Source organism: Emydura macquarii, unplaced genomic scaffold (genome assembly GCF_026122565.2).
Source record: "Emydura macquarii macquarii isolate MOO-44397 ecotype Brisbane River unplaced genomic scaffold, CSIRO-AGI_Emac_v2 contig_3287, whole genome shotgun sequence".
Lineage (NCBI taxonomy): Eukaryota > Metazoa > Chordata > Testudines > Chelidae > Emydura > Emydura macquarii.
The window spans coordinates 5215335-5237373 of NW_027133424.1; the positions used below are offsets into that span (position 1 = coordinate 5215335).

At 41.6% G+C, this 22039-nt stretch overlaps 1 protein-coding gene across 3 annotated transcripts in view; it reads left to right on the plus strand.

The window, feature by feature from the left end:
- NUF2 (NUF2 component of NDC80 kinetochore complex) overlaps positions 1–22039 on the plus strand; it is a 37417-nt gene that overhangs the window by 3650 nt on the left and 11728 nt on the right. For all 3 annotated transcript variants that reach the window (XM_067532405.1, XM_067532407.1, XM_067532406.1), the window contains 6 exons: positions 1068–1142; positions 2957–3033; positions 5920–5981; positions 7375–7472; positions 9545–9618; positions 13774–13870. In XM_067532405.1, the coding sequence (XP_067388506.1) occupies positions 1068–1142; positions 2957–3033; positions 5920–5981; positions 7375–7472; positions 9545–9618; positions 13774–13870 (483 nt within the window). The remainder of the gene's footprint in view (positions 1–1067; positions 1143–2956; positions 3034–5919; positions 5982–7374; positions 7473–9544; positions 9619–13773; positions 13871–22039) is intronic.

Consider the following 22039-nt stretch of genomic DNA (forward strand, 5'->3'; position numbering starts at 1 on the left):
TAGGACATTGGGACCCATAACTTAGCTTTATGAAATGGGGAAACCTGCTTTAATGAGCCATCCTTGGGGTAACAGATTTAGTCTAACAGTGAATGCCATTGTCTGTTGCTTAATTTGGATGGTGTTAGCAACAGTTCTGTCTTCAAGACCATGCATTTAGCCAGGGTGAAGGTGCTTAGCCAGGTATTCAGTAGATGTGAAATTTGAAGCTCTGATATTACAGTACAGAAGTTGCAGAATTCAAATGATGGAATGCACTGACAATCTGAATTTTTGTACGTTTACACATTGTAGTTTAGCTCATTGAGGCTTAGACTTTAACTCTCCTCTTAACTGAGGACAGTAAACCATCCACTGGAGAATCTCGGGGAATTCTGTTGCATGTGAGTTGATGTTTTAAGCGATTTCCTGAAGACCTGAATGGTCTTCCTGTTTAATCTGTACCAAAATCTTTTGTTTTAAATGTACTTAATTTATATAATGCCTTCTCCCCTGCAATTGTTTGGGAGTTTATTAATGGTATGAGATTGTCTTAATTTCCAGTCCAAATGAAAGCGCATAAAATATGGTCTTTCTTAAATATTTCCCCATTCACTATAGGAGCTTGCTCTTACACTAAAACAGTGATTTTAAATAAAAATATAATAGACTTTTTCAAGATTTTTGGTGTCACTCAAGTTTGAAAAGTCTCCAAGTGAAATGGACATTGTCATAATTGATTACAAATAGATAATTAAAAACCACTAGTGTAAATACACTGATTAAGGTTACAATTGGCCAGTCTGGCTATTGCCTGTTAAAGTTGCATCATGAGCTGTAGCACTGCAATATCTCATGATGCAACATGAGAGTATTGTAATTGATACTTGTTGTCTTCATGAAAAAGTGAAGTGGCTCTTCATATGTTAAAGGCAGAGTACCTTTTGTTTGTGATATATTCTATGTGCTACAAATAACTAGGAAGACTAGATTGTACTTTACAGAGAAGAAGTTTATCAATCTGAGTCATTTGGTATTAGAGTACTTGTAATTGCTGGAATGAAATCTTCTTTCTCTCCCTCTTGTAGCCTGAGGTATTGCACATGATCTTCATGAGAACCTTGCAGAATGTATATGGAATCCGTCTGGAGCACTTTTACATGGTATGTATACAATGGTGCACAATTAAGTGCAAAAAAAAAAGTGAAATTTATAATTTCCAGAATTATGAAAATTAACAGTAATTAAAGCATTGGGTTCTTTGAATTTTTAAATTAGCTAATCCTTCTAGCGTTTTGTGTAGTTGAATGTGAATGTTGTGGTATCCTGCATTTAATCTACAGAATTTAGTTAATGGTTAACTTCAGATATAATATAGCTAGAAATACTGGAAACTATTTTATTTTCTCAATCTGCATTTGGGTTTAGCTTTTCTTTCACAAAATAAATATAAAAATTACTTTAAAAATACAATTGAGGACAAACCAGTCAATGAAATAGACAGCCTGGGAAAATTAAAACTGATTCCTCACTAATTTAACACTGTATATTGAGTCTATCTTCAAAGTGTTACAAGCGTAACAAATCCCTATCAGCCCTGTATGTAAATAAGTACTAGCCACATCTCACACATGGGCAAATTGAGGTACAAAAGTTATAACAAGCCAACGTCAAGGGAAGTTTGTCAGAGCCGTGAAGAATGTAAGGGTCCTTGGCTTCTGGAAACTTTTCAGAGCAAAACTCCCAAAAAGGGTCTTTGCAGAATGTGCCCAATGCATGTTTCAATGATCACAGAATGTCACTTTGAGTCACCCAGGTACTGTGACAAGACTGGAAACATTGCTTCACTGGAGCCCTAGACTTTCTGCCCACTCTTTTAGGCATGTCAGTATGGCACCTGTTGACCTGGAGTTCCTAACTAACACTGAATAGCTGCTTCTTCAGTATAACGGCCTCCCTCCCCACCAGGGGCAGTGGATGCCATGCTTTAGCTGAGATAAATCCTGAGCAACAGATCAGTCTGGGGAGCTGTACTCTGAGCCCCAGATATGTGCAAAAATAGTCAGAGGAACAAGATTTTGTGAAATGTGATTTTTAGGGGTAGGGTTATTTCTTGGGAGCCACTTGCTCAAATGACACCAAATTTGGCTCACGGACACTACTCAACACCCCCATGAAGCATAGCAAATTTCAAAACAATATGTCAGCATGTGGATTTTAGAGCACTTAGAATAGTCTACCTTCAAACAGAAAACAATACTCAGCCTTAATTATAGTGGAGCTGGTACTATGCTGTAATATACTTGAATGTATTAAAATGTATTGCAGGCACTTAAAAGCATACTCAAAACTACATGGCAGTACAGAAGGTGTCCAGACTCCCATTATTTGAGGGGTAAACCAGCAATTTCCATACAAATTATCAGCTTGTAATAAATACCTAGGGCTCAGTTCTAGTCTGAAATATGCCTGTGCTGCTTCAATCCATTATTGCACTTGAACTTTCACACCTGTTCTAGCCTGTAATGTTACTTGACCATAGCTTTAGATCACTGTATTTCTTGGATTCCTTCTAAAGGATACAGTGGGCCAGGGGATTATTTTTTTATTTTAATTTTTTTTTAGGAAGCAGGATTTTTATATTGTGTGAGCAAATGGTTCTTGCTTCCAGTTGGTATACTGACTAGGCAAGTGCCTCCTTACGTTTTCACTTTGCAGCTGTTTGAAACTCCCTCCTGGAACCACCACCCTTCCCACCCCTTCCAGTCTTCAATTACTTGGTTCTCAAAATATTATTCTGTGAGCCACCTGGACAGGGATCTACAGGCTGCAGTTTGACTTTGCCTTGGAATTGGGGATTAGTGATTGACTTTCCCCACCCATGTTTAACACCTCTGAGTGACTTTCCCATAGGAAAAAACTAGTATTTGCTCCATATGCACACTTTATCTCCTTATTTATTGACTCTTGTGTTTAGATGCCAGTCACAGTTGACATAGTATATCCACAGATTGTTGAAGGCTTCCTACCTATTTGTAACCTGTATATTAATATGTAAGTACAACAAATGGATTTTTTTCATACAGTTTATTCATTATTTGTCTGTAGCTTAATTCATTTTAGGTGACTGCGTTCTGTGCAATTGTGATGGTCCTTCAACTTGTTGAATTTGTGTGAAGTAAAATTTAGCAGACTAACAAGAGGCAATTTAAAGCAGCTAACAGTTTAGTAGACTAAGAACCTCTGCTGCCAGCCACTTTTTATCCAAATGTGTGTGAGATGTGTGTGCTTTACGATTGTGAGACTGGGGTTTTGAATATCAATATACTATGGCAAGTTAGTGAGCATGCAATTGAATTGGGAAAACCTTGAAGTATTTCACTGAGGCCCAGTGCAGAGGCTCATCATTAGATACGGAGGGGAATCTTAGCGTAGCAGTTACATAAGCTTGAAGTACCATCCTGGTTATGTCTACCATTGTTAGAGTCACCGCTCTAACAGATGCTGTACTTTAATCAAGGTATGGTGGAAGAATTTACATTAGGCAGATTGACTTAAAATTTTCATATTAAACCCACTCTTTTTTTTTTTTTTTTTTTTACTGTTTCCATTTCTGATGCACTGAAAAATAAATTAAAGCTTCTGAAAAGGAAGAAAATTACAAGAAAGCAGTGCAAAACTGAAGAATGCATTTAATGTGATCCCCACAAGGAGAGAGATTGCCCTAAACCGGCAATTAAAACTCTGCGTTTACTAAAAAACTATATAAAAAAGCTACAATAAGAGAACTTTAAGGTTGCAAAGTAAATTGCTCCATGGTTTGCCTTCTTGTGTGTACTTATACAGCCTTTTAAAAAAATGAGCATATCCTATTTTTTCTGCCAGACCTTTCCCTGTTTCACTGTGCAGGGTGTAAGATGGTGAATGGGGCAAAGATGGATCAGCAGTTGAGATCAATCTTAGCAAAAAAAACATTTAAAATTAGCCTTCTCGATATTGGAGATCAGCTTAGGGCTTTTTTACACAAGCACTTAGTTTTTGGCAAGCTGGGGTGTAAATCTACCCTGCTCTAATCTGCTGCTCACTGTGGCTATGTCTACGCTACAGAAATTTTGTCAGCCTAAGATATGTCGACTTTCAACCACACTGCTATCCTTGGGTTGGTGGAGTACATCCTCACTAGGACCACTTCCACTGACCTAAGGGGCAGTGTCGGGGAAGCCCACAGGCTCCCGGCTGCCCCCCCCACCACTACCGATCCCAGCTGGGGTGCAGGAACTTCCCAGCTCCCAGGTGGGAGCCGACTGCAGTCCCCCCTGGCTTGCCCGGTCCCAGCTCGCAGCCGGGAGCTGGGAGGCAGCTGCCCAAGCCCTGGCTTTCAGCAGGGCTGCAGCTGCCTGCGCCCGGGTTGCCAGCTAGCTGCAGCCGCATGCAGCTTGCCGGTGCCCGGGTTGCCAGTGGGGCTGCATTTGCCCATGCTAGGGGTTCCAACCAGGCGGCAGCCGCCCATGCCTTCCCAACCAGGCTGCCAGCGGGGCTGCAGCTGCCCAGCTGTGAGCCCAGGCGTGCGTGGCTGCAGTCCCGCTGTCACTCAGGATGCCAGCAAGCCCCGGGTGGCTGCCGACTGGCTGTGAGCCTGCCCGTGGCTTGCCGGCATCCCAGGACGGCAGCCGCCCACAGCTTGCCACGGCTGGGAGCCTGGGCTGCCTGGGCTCGCGGACTGCAGCCGGAGCCCAGCGGCTTGGGGAGCTGGGCTCCAGCCCCTCCACTTGTCAATTTCACTGCTCTAGCAGAGCCTCTCCACCGCTCTAAGGCGACACAGACGCTGTTACCCTAGCTCTATCAACCTACACCTTTTGTCAAGGTGGTTTTATTTTGTCAACAAAACAGGGCAGTTTTGCCAACAAGAGTGGTTGCAATGTGTACACCAGGATTGTTTTGTCGACAAAAGTCCCCTTTTGTTGACAAAACTCTCGAGTGTAGACCAGGTCTATGTGTCCATGTGGATGCTGCTGAAACTCACTAAAAGTTCCCTAGTGCACTTTAATCTGCTCCTGTTCAAGTCAGAGTAGATCAAAGCACTCTATGGAACTTTTAGATCGTAGCAGTGGGGTCTACATAGATGCTTAGTGCATGGCAGACTAGTGTTGGGTAGATTCATACCTCAGCTTGCCATGAACTAAGTAGACAAGCCCTTAGTTGAACAGAATTCGAAGGACATCATTCAGATTTGGTAGGCTAGTACAGGAAGTTTTCCAGATTTGACCAATATTGCAATTCTTATGTGCCAGTCCAGGGGGGAAGCACTGAAAAGTCCCTTTCATGTTCTACTGCACTAGTAAACAACGCAAGAGTGTAAAACCAGACATTCTGTATCTATGCAGCATGTTGCAACAAAACAAACTTAACTAAATACACTTGCCTACAGCAGAATTTTCAGAAAACTTAAGTTGAATTTACTGAGAAACCTACTGGTTTTGATTAATTTATCCATTGATTCTTGGAATAATTTAAAGAAAAGATCTCACAACCTAAAAGAAGAATGGAAGTTCTTTTCAAATATCTACTGAACATGACTAGTACCTCACAAAGCATTGGTTGGTACTGCCCACTAAAATGCTGGAAATGTAAGTGTCTTGTGAAAAGTAACTTTAAAAAACAAACAAACCGTACCCGAGGCATTATAACAACTCATGATCTATAATACTAGTTTCTGAATGCAATACTCATTAAAGTGCTATTCCTGGGTTTATTCTGCCACATCTGATCACCATTGTGTAGTGTGCCAGGATACAATCAGGTTTGACCGTTGTGGGAGAACAACCATGTTCTCTAGATTTTATGTAGGGCAAAAATACTGTAAATGGCCATTTGAGGTAGGTTTTTTTTTCACAGAACTAGTAACGCTTCAGCATCTTTTTTTTTCCTTCCCTCCCACAGGGAGCGTTTTCTTCCAGTTTGCCGCATTAATGACTTTCAGATTGCTGATGTCATAAATCCAAGTAAGCAAACATCTGTTAACCCATGTATATCTCCACATGCTCATGTGATGCCTGGGCCATTTCTATGAAATATCTTTGAAGACTCTTGGGTTTTGCTTTCTACACTGGGGTAGATAATTGTGATGTAGTGGAGCCAGCAGTTGCCTTCTCTTAAACCTCATGAGAACCTGCAGAGAAGACCAGTCCAGTAAACAGTTCTTACATGCCTTAACCAATCCAGTTAATTCTAATTAGTTAGTGAATCTCAGATCTCTTACAAAACATTACAGTTCTGTCTTGCCCCTTAGGTTAGAATAGATAATAATCTGTTGTTTTCCAGTAGTTTTCTAATATACGGTGGCTATAATTACTGTAAACAATAGAAATAGTTATGAGTAGGTGTCAAGACTGGAATTCCATCATCTGGATTTCCTGGGGAAAATATTTCTATAGTATTTCCTACTTTCTTCCACTGTCTTGCTAACACTGTTGCAGTTCTGGTATGTCACAGGCTATTCAGGAAAGTCTTTTTGTGAACTTGCTAAAGAAATTTCTTTAAGTTGATTTTTGCATCTTCTTGTTTTCCTGCCAAAACATTTGAGGTTGGCCAGAAGTATCTTTGTTCTCTGTTCCAAAGTTCCAATTGAATTGAGCTGGGAGAAGGGCCTTCTCAGTTCAGCGATCCAGTTGCGGATTCTTTCTGTGAATGCCTGCTGAAGTCTCTCTGTAGCTCTTCTTCAGAGTTTAGTACAAGGTTTTTCTGTTTGGGTGCTGACCATTTTTTGCCTCCATTCTTTTTTTTTTTAACCAGCTGTTTTTTTGTACTGACATTAAATGTACTGCACAATGTTTTCAGGGGAATGGCTGTTTTTCTGAGACAGTATGCCCAGTTTGTATTTATTTTGTTAGATTGTACAGTGTCTTTGACACTGCATCTGTGCCCATCATAAATTCATGGCATGGTGCAGTTGCTTGTACAATCAAATGAAATCTTTTCCAATTACTGGTGAGGCAATAGCTATGTAAGATTCTGTCTTCATTTAATTTTTTCAGAGATTGCCATACCTTAATTATATCAATTTAAGCACATTTCATGACTGAGGAAGACTTGTTCCTCTCTGAAACATACTTGCTTCACTGATAGATATCTCTTAAAATACCCTCCCAAAACTGGCATTGGCATTCTGTAAGAAATTCTCTTCTAAGCTAATATGGGTAAACTAACCTCATAACTTTCCTTGGAGTATAGTACATTTGTAACCTAAAAATATCCAGAGCTATCTTTAACATGGTAATTTTCTTCATTCAATCTTTGCCTCTACTTAGCTGTTTGTGTTATGCTGTGCTCAAATTTTCCCATTATGGGGCATATAGAGACCAAAATACTCATTCTTTTGCTATTCCTCTCTTTTAGAAGCAAAGCGGACAGCTCGTTTCTTGAGTGGCATTCTCAACTTCATTCACTTCCGAGAATCACGCCGTGAGGTCTACATGGAATTCCAGTGGACATATGTAAGATTTTGTATCATTTGTAGGAAACTGCTCAGACAAGACAATCGAAAGTATAACTGTTGTTAATTTTTACCTGGAAGTTTGGAGGCTTAGGTACTGTTTGGGAAATTGTACTAGCTTGTCATGTATTACAATTTTTCAAAGGGGCTATAACAGCTTCCTGTCTTTCTGAAAGACTGAGACCTTGAAGAGAAAAATTTCCAGGGGATTTCTGCCTATCTGTTAGGGAAATCATTTAAGTTTTTGCAGGGTAGGATGGGAGTCTTAATTTTTTCCAACTGTTGGAAAGGCAGCACCTTAAGACACCAGCTGACTACAGGAAAGTCTTATTGTGCCATTGAGCTATAGGTTCTGATCAAACATGAGGCACTGGTAAATTGTTTTAGAAATATTTTTGTGTGGTACTCTAAGGAAACGTCAATTTAGCATTTTTATCTAACGTCAGCCCATTTAAGCATGCCTCAGTGTCTAGAAGAAATAAACAACTATAAAGGACAAGCTGAATCAGTCAGTCTAGGAAAGACAGCAGTGCTGATGATAGGAATGGGAAGTTAGGAATTTGCCTATTCTCTTACTTTCCCACTTGATGAATGTTTTAGACCAGATATTGTGAAGCCTTTATCATGCTGGTCTCCTCATTCTATCTAGTCACTTAGAGTAGCAAGATATGCCTCTGGCCTGGCCTGTGGAAGATGGAAGGTTATTACACAGTTTCCTGTTAGATGAGGTTCTAGTTCGGATGATGTACTCTTTGGTTACCTCCAGGTAGACTACTCTACCTGCTGTACCTGGCATTGAATCTGACCAGTACATGGAAAATTCAGCTGTTGAAGCACACAGTTCTCTGCATCCTAGCCAACAAAACCTGACTCGGTCATATCACAGTAGTGCGCCATGAACTCCTTTGGTTCCCCTTTCATTTCCAATCTGAATTCAAAGCCCTAATACTAATCTACATGGCCACAGCTGCTTAGAGCCTAGCTGCTATGGAGACTGCCTCATCAGCAATATTTTGACAGCTGAACTCTACAGGGATAATGCCACTGGTGATACCCAGGATGAAGACTCTGGCATTTAGGGCAAGATGCTTTCAGCTGCAGGAGCTTGGGTATGTAACTTAATGCCAGAGAAGATCAGATTGAGCCTAAAATTAACCACGTTCAGATAAAAAACCAACACCCACCTTCTCAATAAAGCCTTGGCCTAATAGTGGCTTCCAAAAAACCATGATATAGCAATCAAAGGAGATTACTTTTCTATTAAGACTTGGTTATTTCTAATATGTCTACGGCCTTGGTAGTTAAGATGAAAGTATGTGAACTGTGTATAGCTTTTCTACTGATTCTCATGTACATCCTGGATTTCAAAACTTGTCGACAAGGTCTTTGGCTCTTGAAAGGCACAGGATAGAAGTAACAAACATCAGTGACAGGCACTTGCTAAAGCAGCAACTTTAAAAGTCAAGTTTCTTTCTGGGCAGAATGGGAGTTTCTGTGCCCACTGGACTTTGTTTTGTGACAGTATCTTAAAGAACACCAGTTGCTACACAACTGCAGTTTGTTAAAATCTATATTTGAATATTTCCATCCTTGATAGACAGCTGGTCTGGTTCATACCGAGTTACAATGTGCTTGTTGTTTTTCTGTGGCACATTAAATTTAGTATTTGGATATTCCTGGAAAATAATATGCATATTGGAATCTATAAAATAAAGGCTTCAGTACAGGATAATTGTCAAGTCACTTTTTAGGCCTAGCATCTGGGGCCTCTGTCTAGTATCTGGTGAAATATTCAAGCACAGGAAGCAAAGGCTTGGGGAAAACTTTTACTTTGCTACTCTTGCACTCCCCTCAATCACTAGGCAGAAAACTATGAAGCTAGAACTACATACTAAGAGCTACCAGTAATTATCTAAATGGGGCATGTCAGCATCACAAACAAATTATGAAAAGCACATAGGTTGTAGGACTAACCTGGCTGTGTGAGGAACATGTTGTAGGCTGATTATAAATCTGTTTATTCTCTCATATAATGTAAACTAGTCACTAAAATACCTTAAACTTAATTTACAGAAATCAGCTATGGAAAAAATACAGCAACTGCAGACAGCAAATCAGGAGGCAGCGATGAAACTAGAGAAACTTGAGTGAGTATGGGGTCTAGTAATTGATGACCTCTGTGGCTTTCACAATTAGAACATACGCACACATGACATCTAATGGGGAATAGCTTAAGCTGTTGTCTTAAAACAGAAGTGATGTAGCTGGTGACTGACTTCTCTAAATCAACCTACGCATTATATGGCCTCATCAGTGTCTGAGAATCTTCCGTCTGTTTAAAGATAGAAGTAACCATCTTTCTTCCTTTCAGCCTATAGGAGAAATAGCTTGGTTAAGTTTTTAAATGCACTTATTTTTCTGTATAAAGAAAATCAGGGGAGAGCCAAAAGATGAGTTTGCATTTAATTCTGAAATTGTTGAGGCAGGTGATTAGTTCTCCTTATTTCCACAGTTGAGATCCAGCTTCTGTGAAAGTTCTGTCTTCTGAACTGACCAGCCTTCTCCAGTTAGGCAAATGTGTCAGGGGCACATAGTTATGTACAAGAGGACTCCCTTGTACCTAGTGCCAGTCCTATGGAGGTTTGATTAGCTAGCCTCTAACTACAATTCAGGCAAACATAAAACTTTCCCCCCGGTATGTTTCTCTGCTTGCTGGTGGTTGCTTTTTGTGTAGTTTCTCTAAGAGATTGTGGGGATTGCTTTCAGGTCCTATCGGTCATATTCAGAGTTCAGAGATCTGATATTCTCAACATCTTGATCAAATTGATTGTGGGAGACCAGTGACTTTAGAAACATGCTGCCATTTTATTGGAGTGAAAGAATGCTATTTCCAGAGCATATACTCAGTGGATATAGTTTAAACTACTTTAGAATCTTTTTCAGGACATGGTGGATAACCAGCTAAATATGACCTCCCTTTGGCTGATGGCTAATGTGACTGTTGGATATATAAGCAGAGGAATATTGAATAGGAAGTGGTGTTCTCTGTGTAACCTTTGCATTAAGGAGACCATTACTATGCTAATGTCCATTTCTCATGTCCACATCTTAAAATGGATGTGGAAAAACTGGAAAAGATTCAGAAAAGAGCGACAAGAATGATTGGAAAAAATCTGCTTTACCGTGACAGACATGTGATCAGTCTATTTAGCTTATCTAAGAGAAGGTGAAGAGGTGACTTGATCATGATCTAAAGGTATCTAGATGGGGAGAAGTTGGCTGATAGTAGAGGGGTCTTTATCCCTTTGCCTGCTAGACAAGCTCAATAGCTGGAACCTGAAGCTAGACAAATTACTAGAAATAAGGTGCACATCTCTAACAGTGAGGTAATTAACCTTTGGGACAAGTAACTGAGTTGGATGTGTGGTGGATTCTAAATCACTTAAAGTTTTTAAGTAAAGATTGGATGTTTTCTAAAACAGATATTCTAGCTCAACTAGAAGCTACAGGCTTGCTACGGGAATTACTGGGTAAAATTCTGTGGCCCTTGTGTTTTCAGGAGGCCAGATTAGGTGATCATAATGGTCCTTTCGGGTCTTAAATCTATTAATAAAAAATGAAAAACCAAAATGTAGTAAACAAGTGGTCCAGCCATGCTTGTTAATCTTTACTGCTGGGGAGAGCTCCGTGTAGTACCAATAGTTTCTTTTTTTTGTCGTGAAGAGTTCTCTCGTGGATCAATAGCTGTTTGAAAGATAGGAAACAAAGGATAAGTATAAATGGTCCATTTTTACAATGGAGAGAGGTGACCAGCAGAGTCCCCCAAAGATCTGTACTCGGACCTGTTACTCACTGTTCCGCCTTTTCCAAGTTATTAATAAATAAGTTGAAGTGGCAAAGTTTGCAGACAATACAAAACTATTCAAGAGAGTTAAGTCCAAAGCAGATTGCGAGGATTTAGCGGCATCTCACAAAACTGGGTGGCTGGGCAACAGCAAGACAGATGAAATTCAACATTAAGTGCAAAGTAATGTATACTGGAAAAAAATAATCCCAATTATATATACACACAACAATGGGTTCTAAATTAGCTGTCATCATCCAAGAAAGATCTTGACATTACTGTGAAAATGTCTGCTGTATATGCCGCAGTGGTCAAAAAGGCTCACTGTGTTAGGAACTGTTAGGAAACGGATAGAAAATAAGACAAAGTATCATAATGCCACTATATAAACTCATGGTCTGCCCACATCTTGAATACTGTGTCCAGTTCTGGTTGCCCCATCTTGAAAAAGATGTAGTGGAACTGGAAAAGATTTAGAGAATGGCAACAAAGATAATCACAGGTATGGAACAGCTTCCATATGAGGAGAAGCTAAAAATATTGGGTCTGGTCAGCTTAGAAAATAAATGACTAAAATGGGTTGTAATAGAATCTTATAAAATCTTGAATGGTGGGGAAAAAGTGAATAGAGAAGTGTTGTTCACCCTTTCATAAAAACCAAGGGTCACCTGATTAAATTAATAGGTAGCAGGCTTAACACAACAAGAGGAAGTACTTTTTCACACAGTGCACAGCTAAGCTGTGGAACTCATTGCCAGGTGATGTTCTGATTGCCAAAAGTATAACTCAATTAAAAAAAAAACTGGATAAGTTCTTGGAGCATAGCTCCATCAATGGATGTTAGCCAAGGTAGTCAGGGATTCAACCTCATGCTTGGGGCCACCCTAAGCCTCTGATTGCCAGAAGCCAGCAGTGAAAGACTGGTAAATTCCTCCATGATTGCCTTGTTCCGTAAACTCTCCCTGAAACTCTGTTGCTGTCAGAGACAGAATACAGGGCAAGATGGACCATGGTCTGACACAGTATAGCAGTTCTTATTGTTGTATGTAAAGTTCCCAGTCCTGCCTCCACTTACCTTCTGTACTTATATTTACTGTATACATTAGTATGCATTGCTTGTGTTATCTGAACCGGGGCCTGTTTTTTTCCCTCAAACTGCAGAGGAAGGGGAACCAAATCAAAGCATCTGCTCTACAGCTGCAATGGCTAGCTGCTCTTGGTGAACACTACCAGAGGAGCGAGCACTGCAGGACCAAGTAGCAGTGTAATCAGCTGCTCACCTTAAAGGGAATTATGCTACTTACCTACCTCACAGGAGATGTTAGGGTTAATTACACTAGTATTTGCAAAGCACCATAGAAAAGCTGAATTGTTATGCATCAAGTTTTCAGTGTTCTGTTCTGTTCTGTGTCTTTGACTGTTCAGCTTTCCTTCTTTGTCCAGTGTTATTTCTCACTCTTTTTGCACCATTGTCTCACTCCCTTTGCGTATGTAAGCAAATCTGCACTCCTCCTGTTCCATGGACTTTCCCTCTCCTTCAGCTGTCAATTAGCTTCCACCCCATGAGATGGGGCTCCCTTATGGCCTTCCTTTTGTCAGAGTACTCAAGTTTATTATCATTATACTTTATCACCATTATGGACTGCAGATCAGTTTTTAATCTCTCTGGGATGTCCCCCCGGTCACTTGCTCCACTACCAGTCACCAGTTCCAAATTCAGGTTGTTCTAATTAAAAGTATATTAGAGATGGAAGACCCTATTTTAAACATGCCTCAGACTAATATTTCTAGAGTTGTAGTTATATTTACATTACTGCTTCAGACTCCCTGGATGGGCATAGCTGCTTCCTTTACTTTTGTTTTCTGGTCCTTTCTCATTAGTGCATCTCTTCACCTTCTTTAGCCACTGTCTCTTTTTGTTTGTTCGTTTGTTTTTTTAAACCCATAGCCACATCTCATTTTTATTGGCAAGTTTACAAAACTAATTTGAAAAGTAAAGGGGTTTTCCAGTCCCAAGAATTGCTTTCAGCACAGTGGAGAGTCTCCTGTCTGATTTTAGCCCTGTGCTTTAAGTCTACCACTTTAAGCTATTGCTACAATAAACAGTATTACACCTTATAATTCAAATATTTAGATAGATTTGTCATAGTCCGAAAACAAGAATGACAGAATACTTTCTTCCATATTGCCTCTTAAACTTACAGCTCTCACTCCTTGTGCTCCAGACACCATCCCTCTTTACTTAAATTACTCCTTAAATCACACTTTAGCTATGAAATTGATCAACAATAACCCACCAACACAAAATTAAAAAGAAAATTACACAAGATTAAATCTTCAACTGGCCACCCAGATAACTGTCTGTAGCTGATTGTAAGACCCTGTCTACTACATAGCTCTGAGTTCACAGACACCTGGTGTATGCTGAAAAAATCAAACCTCCTATCTTTGTTTTTAGCACGATTCCAGTAGAGCAACAAGCAGAGTTCAAGCAGCTGTCTGATGACATTCAGGAACTGCAGCAAGTACTAAATCAGGACTATCGTCGAAAAACGGTATGCCATACTTGTCTTTCTGATGTTCTGTTACAATGTACAACTGCTATGACGTCTGATTATGGGCATTTAATATTTCTTTGGATTTGTCTTGAAAATTTGAGGGGAGATTTCTGATTAAAACTAGAAGCAAAAGCAAAATATATAAGGTATTTACATCTACCCTGATCTGAGTTCTATGTACTCCCCAGCATTAACTTGTGCCGGTACCTATGAAGGAATGAAGCTAACAACTGGGTCCATAGGGATCAGAAGCAGTGTGTGAAATAGTCTGATTTTCATTATAGAAACACATTACTTGGTGAGGAACTGAGTGATCTACATTAAAATGAATATTTGTGTTGCTCCCTACTTGAACTCAAAAGGTCAAACCAGAACTGGGGGTTGGTCTAGGCAGGAAATAGGGACTTAAGGACATGTCTACACTGGAGTCTGAAGTGTGATGGCAGCTCAAGTAGATGTACCCATACTAGTTTTACCTGTGCTAGCATGGCTAAAAATAGCAATGTAGATGTGGCAGCAAGGGCTGTACAAGCACACAGCGATCCTGGTTAACTACTTGTATAACTCAAGCCTGTGCTGCTGCATCTGCACTGCTTTTTTTAGCCACACTAGCATAGGTGTGTTTATCCTTGAATTGCATGTAGATACTGTCACGCTGGCTGGATTTGGGGAGGGTGGGGGGACCTTTATTATATTGTTTGACATCAGTATGTCAAAATCGTAGTAATTCGTGTAAGATATGCCATGTCAGGTACTGTTAGAAAGGCTATAATGTGCTAAGTAAGATGACAATGTTTATGTTCCTGTGTTGTGTGTAATGGAAGTTATGGATATGTTTGAGATATCTGTATTTCAAATTGTGCTGTCTGGGTTGCACCCCAGACAGGATGGCTGCAGAACAATAGCCTGCCTAATGGCCCATTGAGACATTCACAGGTGCAAGGGGCCCAGGGGGAGATGCCAGGGTGATACTTGATGAGTCACCAGGACTTGCTCATGTGACTCTGGACTCCATTTTGGTTCCTGTGAAATTCCGCAAGCAGCATGGCAAGGACCAGAGGACATAAAAAGGCAGGGGTACGGAATCCATTTTGTCTTCACTCCTGTTCAGCTTCAGCCACCTATCTACCTCTGGATCAAGTCATTTGCAACTGAAGCTGTGAAAAAAAGGACTGAGACCCATCCAGATACTGGATGTACACCAGAGGGATTATACAAGTCTGCAAACTCCACAATTCTTCTAGAAACCTGATGTACATGGACTTTCAAATCATTTGTATGTATTTGATTGCTTTAATCCTTTAACATTTCTCTTATTGTTCCTTTCTTTTTATAATAAACCTTTAGTTTTAGTTACTAAAGGATTGGCTTGCAGTGTGGTATTTTGGGTAAGGTCCAAACTTGTATTGATCTGGTACTGTGGCTGACCCTTTGGGGTCAGGAGGAACCTTTTTGGTAAAGAGCATAGAGTTTAAAAAACTGGTCTCTTTACTGGACCTAGTGGCTGATTGGGGGCCAGAGACAGGAATGCAATAAAGGGGACTGTGTGTATTTGTATACTGGCTTCTTGATAACTGGTTTGGGGAATCAGAAGCTCAGTTTATGGCTGGTTGGGAAGTCTGGCTTCAGTGCCACCCACGAGTGCTACGAGAATCTGCTCTCCTTTTGCAGCCTGCCCTGACCTTGGCATTTTCATGTGGCTACGCTAGGCACTGAAGGGTCACAGTGATGTAGTCTTGGCAGGATCCACAGAACCAGAACATTTGGGTTTTGGATCAGAACCTCATGCTATTCCAAATCTGGAAATTTGATATTGAGAGTGCTAAAGATTAAAGTTAGTTAAGATTAGTGAGCAGAGATCATATGATGCTATGAACGCAAAAGAGCTTAAAAAGTCATGTAAGGAGAGAAAAATAACCCCTAAGGGGGTATCTCAGAGCAGAGAATGAGAGATCTGCTCAAAGACAATGACCTGAAAACAGGGTCTCCAGCTGACACTCCCGCAGAGGTAGCAGCCGTGGAAGATCGGCAGCAAGCCTTTGAAGATAGCTGGCATCTTCAGCATGAGAGAGAAATGGCAGAACTTCGTTTGTGGGAAAAGCAAAAGGCAGCTGAAATAGAAAGGCTTGTCAGATAGAGCTGAAGGCTGCTGAGGAAAAGGCAGTTGAGATAGCCGAGCAAGCTGAAGAAAAGGCTCATTAAAGACAGATGGAGCTGAAGGCTTCTGAGGAAAAAGCTGAGGAGAGGGCTCATCAAAAGTGGATGGAAAAAGCCAGAATCCAACTCCAGATCCTGGAAAAGAAAAAAGGTCTGACCTCACCTGGAAGTCCAGCTTCTCTTGACAGCGATTGGGAGAGAATCTTTACAGTTTATGGCAACTTTGATATGTTTGATACTGATATGGTAAATATATGTAACCAGGTTAATGTCACCCAATCCAAGAAAATGTATAAATGTAATTCTCCTGTGCTATTGGTAATCAATGGGGAAATTTGTGAAGGAGGGGTGCATGACTATAAGCAGTTGTCTGTGTCCAGCCAGATATGCTGTGACAAGGAAGAGAGTGTCTGTAGCCTTGGGATTGTGGAAAATAGAAGCTTGTCAGTTCAGAAAAGCAGTTTATCTGCGGAGGGAGAAACTGTCTCCAAATGCTTGTGTTGGGAGTGGCACTTTGCCTGTTAAAGAAGCCACCCCAATATCCAAAAATTTGTCCGGGAACAGCCATGTGGGCTGGGCCAAAAGGGAGGAAATTTCTAACTTTGTGAATGTGAAGAATAGCAGTTAAACTCTCCCTCAGCAGATAATCTCCAAACTTCTGTCTAAAGAGCAGACAGAGTGTACCTCTCAGCTTATGCTAATTGAAGATATGCTGGTTGTCTCAGAGTTGGTTCTGGTCTTAACTGAAACCCAGAAAGAGTCTGTTAGGGCTCAGGAAAATGTTCCTTTAGAGCAGGGGTGGGGAACGTCCGGCCCTCGGGCCGTATGCGGCCCGCAAAATGATTTGGTCCGGCCCGCGAAATCATTTGGTCTGGACCTGGCGGCGGGGGAGAATTCAGCTGCGGTGCGGTTTCACGGCGGCGGCGGGGTTCCGTGGGGGGCAGTGCCCACCGCCGAAACCCTGCCGCCGTTTGCCCCTTTTCGGTGGCGGGGGGACTTCAGCGGCGGGCACTGCCCCCCACGGAACCCTGCCGCCACCGTGAAACCGCACCGCCGCCGAATTCTCCCCCGCCACCAGGGCCACCATCAGGCCCTTGACATAAAAAAGGTTCCCCACCCCTGCTTTAGAGCAACCCCTAGCTGAAGAAGGAAAGGACGTTTCTGTGGAAAATGGATTGTTGCCTAAAACTGCTCCTGAAGGAATAAAACCTCCTGGTAACTTTTGCAAGTAGTTTTCTGTGACTGAAAGGTGTGAAAGCGAATTGATTAAGTTAGCTCAGGATGAATCACTGCCTGTAGCAAGCAACAGTTTATATGTTGAGAGACTTGGTTCAGTTTCTAAAGTCCGAAGTTTTTCAAATGTGGATGGATTCACTGACTTTGTTTTAGAAAGGTACGGTTTGGATACTTTGGAAAATGTTCCAGATGGAGTGGAAATTATTAGGAAGTTTAAACAGCCCTGTAACCAAGTGGCTGTGCTTGATCATTATAGTGGCAAGATGATGATGATGGAATGTGGATGTCTCCAGACTGTTAGCTCTGTAAGTGAACAGATAGTGTCTCAGTTTCAGAGGGAAAATTGGACAGCTGAAGCTACATAGCAGGACAGATGTGAAGTTGATCTCTGGGGAATGCAGAGGGTGGCAGGCAAACTCTCACCTCCGAATGGTTTGAATATATCTTGTAGTCTCTTAATGGAATCAGGTACATCTGATGCTATGTGGAGGCAGAGATTGGCAATGAAAGAACGTCAGAACCCTGTTTATCAGATGCTAGTAAGAATGGTTGATATCTCTTTAAACCAAGTCCAGACTTGAAATGGATAACAGTTAAAAATTTGGAAACTAGTGAACTAGCTAGTGTGTGTGGTGGTAGTGCAGGTTGCCTGCCTGACGGGGGAGAAAGATCTACCCATAGCTGTTAGCATGGAGGACTCCTCTTGGGTGTTGCCAGCTGAAAGTGGGTTGGATGTGTCTGGGACGGCTCTGAATTTGAGTAAAATTCAGAAGGAGTTTGTTAGGGCTCAACAAGAGGATGTTTCTTTGGAAGGGGCCAGAGTGGAGGCCCAAAGTCTTGCCCCAGCAGAAGAAGGAGCAGGCAGATTTTTCATGCATGAGGGCTTGCTATACAAAAAATCCCCTACAGGGAAAAAGCAGCCTCATGATAAAAACTGCAAGCAATTTGTAGTATCTGAGGGATATGGAAGTGAGTTGTTAAAGTTGGCTCATGATGGTCCCTTTGCAGGACATCTGGGCATAGAAAAAACTTGTAACAGGCTGAAGCAAAACTTTTATTGGCCTTACCTGTTTGACACAGTGAGGAATTATTGCAGAAGCTGTGATTTGTGTCAGAAGCGCAAGAGTTTGAAGGGTCCTAAGAATGTACCCCTACAGTCTTTGCCTCTTATTGGGGAGGCGTGTGCCAGAGTGTCTGTGGATCTTGTGGGGCCACTCTCTAAACCTTCCAGAAATGGGAAGAAGTATATTCTAGAGTTGGTGGGTTTCACCACCAGGTACCCTGAAGCTGTAGCTTTATCTAATGTTGAGACTGAGACAGCGGCCACAGCTCTGTTTACTATTTTTAGCAGAGTGGGTTTCCCCAAGGAAATCTTGTCAGACCATGGTGCCAATTTTATGTTAGTTGTATTTAAGCAGCTATGGGAGATGTGTGGAGTAAGTCATCTAAAAGCTGCCCCTTATCATCCAGAGACCAATGGTGTGGTAAAGAGGTTTAATGGACATTGAAGGCTATGCTAAAGATATATGTGGACAGACGCCAGAATGACTGGGATGTCTTGTTGCCTTATTTGCTGTATGCGTACAGGAGTGCACCCCAAGAGTCTACAGGGTTTGCTCCTTTTGAGCTGCTTTATGGGAGGCAGATCAGGGGACCCCTGGATCTGATTTGTGATTCCTGGGAGGGTAATATAGAGGTGACAGAACCACCAGTGGTGGAGTATGTGTCACAGTTTAGAGAGAGCTTGCAAGATCACATAAGAGGAACATAGATTATGCACCAAGAACCCACTTTTGAGCTAACTAAACCCTTGCAAATGGTTGGTTGTAAAAAATTGAATAACATTGTTACCTCCATAGTGAACCTTACAAAGAAAAAGCCTGTTTTAACTAAACATGATTTTGCTGTTAATATTTATGCCAATGTTAAGTCTCATAATTAGTTTGTTGATAATGCCAAGAATTGTAAAAATGAACCATGTGAAAAATCTTTTGTAAAATCTTCAAACTTGTTAAAAGCTGTGAAGATCCAAAACTGAAAGGGAAAAGTCCTGTGATGCATTCAGTAGTGTCTAGGGACACCCCTTTCTGCACCAATTTTGTGGGGGGGGTGTCACGCTGGCTGGATAAGGAGGGGCCTTGAGGTGTATTCAGGAGCTCTGATTACTCCCTTTTACACCAGTCTTGCGTGAGGGGTGTCACGCTGGCTGGATGGGGGCAGGGGAGGGGGCCCTTTATTATATTGTTTGACATCAGTATGTCAAAATCGTAGTAATTCATGTACGATATGCCATGTCAGGTGCTGTTAGAAAGGCTATAATGTGCTAAGTAAGATGATAATGTTTATGTTCCTGTGCTATATGTGTAATGGAAGTTATGGATATGTTTGAGATATCTTCCAGAGGGGTAGCCGTGTTAGTCTGTATACAGCAAAAACAACGAGACTAACAAAGACTAACAAATTTAATATTTGTAGACATATGCTTTCGAGAGACTTCAGCTCTCTTCTTCAGATGCAGTAATACAGAAAATAGGTAACACAGAGGCACCTTATAGAGATATCCAAGTGCATTGAGAACAATGGGGAGGTGGAGTCTGGTACTTCAGACCTAATGACGACCATTGAGTAGGAGTGAGAATTGGTGAGCAAAGTAATTTACTTTCAGTAGTGAGATAGCCATTCCAAGTCTCTGTTTAAACCCAGTTTGAATGTGTCAAGTTTGCAGATCATTTCTAACTCAGCAGTTTCTCTTTGAAGTCTGTTTTTGGAGTTTTTTTTGGAGAAGTAGAGCAACTTTCAGGTCAGAGACAGAATGCCCTGGGGAATTAGTGTTCTCCCACTGGTTTATGGATGTTGTTATTTTTTATGTCTGATTTGTGTCCATTTATCCTTGTGCATGGTGATAGTCCAGTTTGGCCAATGTACATGGCAGAGGGGCATTGCTGGCACATGATGGCATATATAACATTTGTGGATATGCAGGTGAATGAGCCCCTTATGGTGTGATTGATGTGGTTAGGACCAGTGATGATGTCATTAGAGACGATGTGTGGGCAGAGCTGACAACAGGGTTTGTTGCAGGGATAGGTTCCTGGGTAGGATTTTTTGTAGGGTGTATGGTTGCTGGTGAGTATTTGCTTCAGGTTGGGGGCTGTCTGTAAGCCAGGATGGGTCTGCCGCCCACTGCCTGAGCGAGAGGTGGATCATCTGCTAGGATAGGTTGTAGATCTTTAATGATGTGTTGGAGAGATTTTAGCTGGGGACTGTAGGTGATGGCCAGTGGGGTTCTGTTGTTTTCTTTGTTGGGTCTGTCCTGTAGTAGGTGACTTCTGGGTACCCGTCTGGCTCTGTCAATTGGTTTCTTTACTTCTCCAGGTGGTTATTGTATTTTTAGGAATGTTTCATAGACATCCTGTAGGTGTTTGTCTCTGTCTAAGGGATCAGAGCAAATCCGGTTGTATCTTAAGGCTTGGCTGTAGACAATGGATCGTGTAATGTGTCCAGGGTGGAAGCTGGAGGCATGAAGATATGCATTGCGGTCAGTTGGTTTTCGGTACAGGGTGGTATTAATGTGCCCATCTTTTATTTTTATTGTAGTGTCCAGGAAGTGGATTTCTTGTGTGGATTGGTCCAGGCTGAGGTTGATAGTGGGATAGAAATTATTAAAATCCCGGTGGAAATCTTCAAGGGACTCTTTCTCGTGAGTCCAGATGATGAAAATGTCATCAATGTAGCGTAGGTAAAGAAGAAGTGTTAAGGGACGAGTTTTGAGGAAGCGTTGTTCGAGGTCAGCCATAAAAATGTTGGCATACTGTGGGGCCATGCGGGTGCCCATAGCTGTGCCAATGACTTGGAGTTATAGATTGGTTCCAAATCTGAAGTAGTTGTGGGTCAGGACAAAGTCACAAAGTTCAGCTGTGAGGTGTGACATATGATCATCTGGGAGAGTGTTTTTGATGGCTTGAAGTCCATCTTTATGTGGAATGTTAGTGTAGAGAGCTTCTACATCCATAGGGGCTAGGATGGTGTTTTCTGGGAGATCACTGGTGGGTTGTAGTTTTCTCAGGAAGTCAGTGGTATCACAAAGATAGCTAGGAGTGCTGGTGGCATAGGGCCTGAGGAGAGAATCCATGTAGCCTGATAGACCTGTGGTGAGAGTGCCAATGCCTGAGATGATAGGGCGTCCAGGATTCCCAGGTTTGTGGATCTTGGGTAGCAGATAGAATAACCCTGGTCGGGGCTGGGGGTGTGTGTATCTGTGTAGATTTGTTCCTGTGTTTCTTTAGGGAGTTTATTAAGTAGATATCTGTATTTCAAATTGTGCTGTCTGGGTTGCACCCCAGACAGAATGGCTGCAGAACAATAGCCTGCCTAATGGCCCACTGAGACATTCACAGGTGCAAGGGGCCCAGGAGGAGATGCCAGAGTGATACTTGATGAGTCACCAGGACTTGCTCATGTGACTCTGGACTCCATTTTGGTTCCTGTGAAATTCCGCAAGCAGCATGGCAAGGACCAGAGGACATAAAAAGGCAGGGGTACGGAATCCATTTTGTCTTCACTCCTGTTCAGCTTCAGCCACCTATCTACCTCTGGATCAAGTCATTTGCAACTGAAGCTGTGAAAAAAAGGACTGAGAACCCATCCAGGTACTGGATGTACACCAGAGGGATTATACAAGTCTGCAAACTCCACAATTCTTCTAGAAACCTGATGTACATGGACTTTCAAATCATTTGTATGTATCTGATTGCTTTAATCCTTTAACATTTC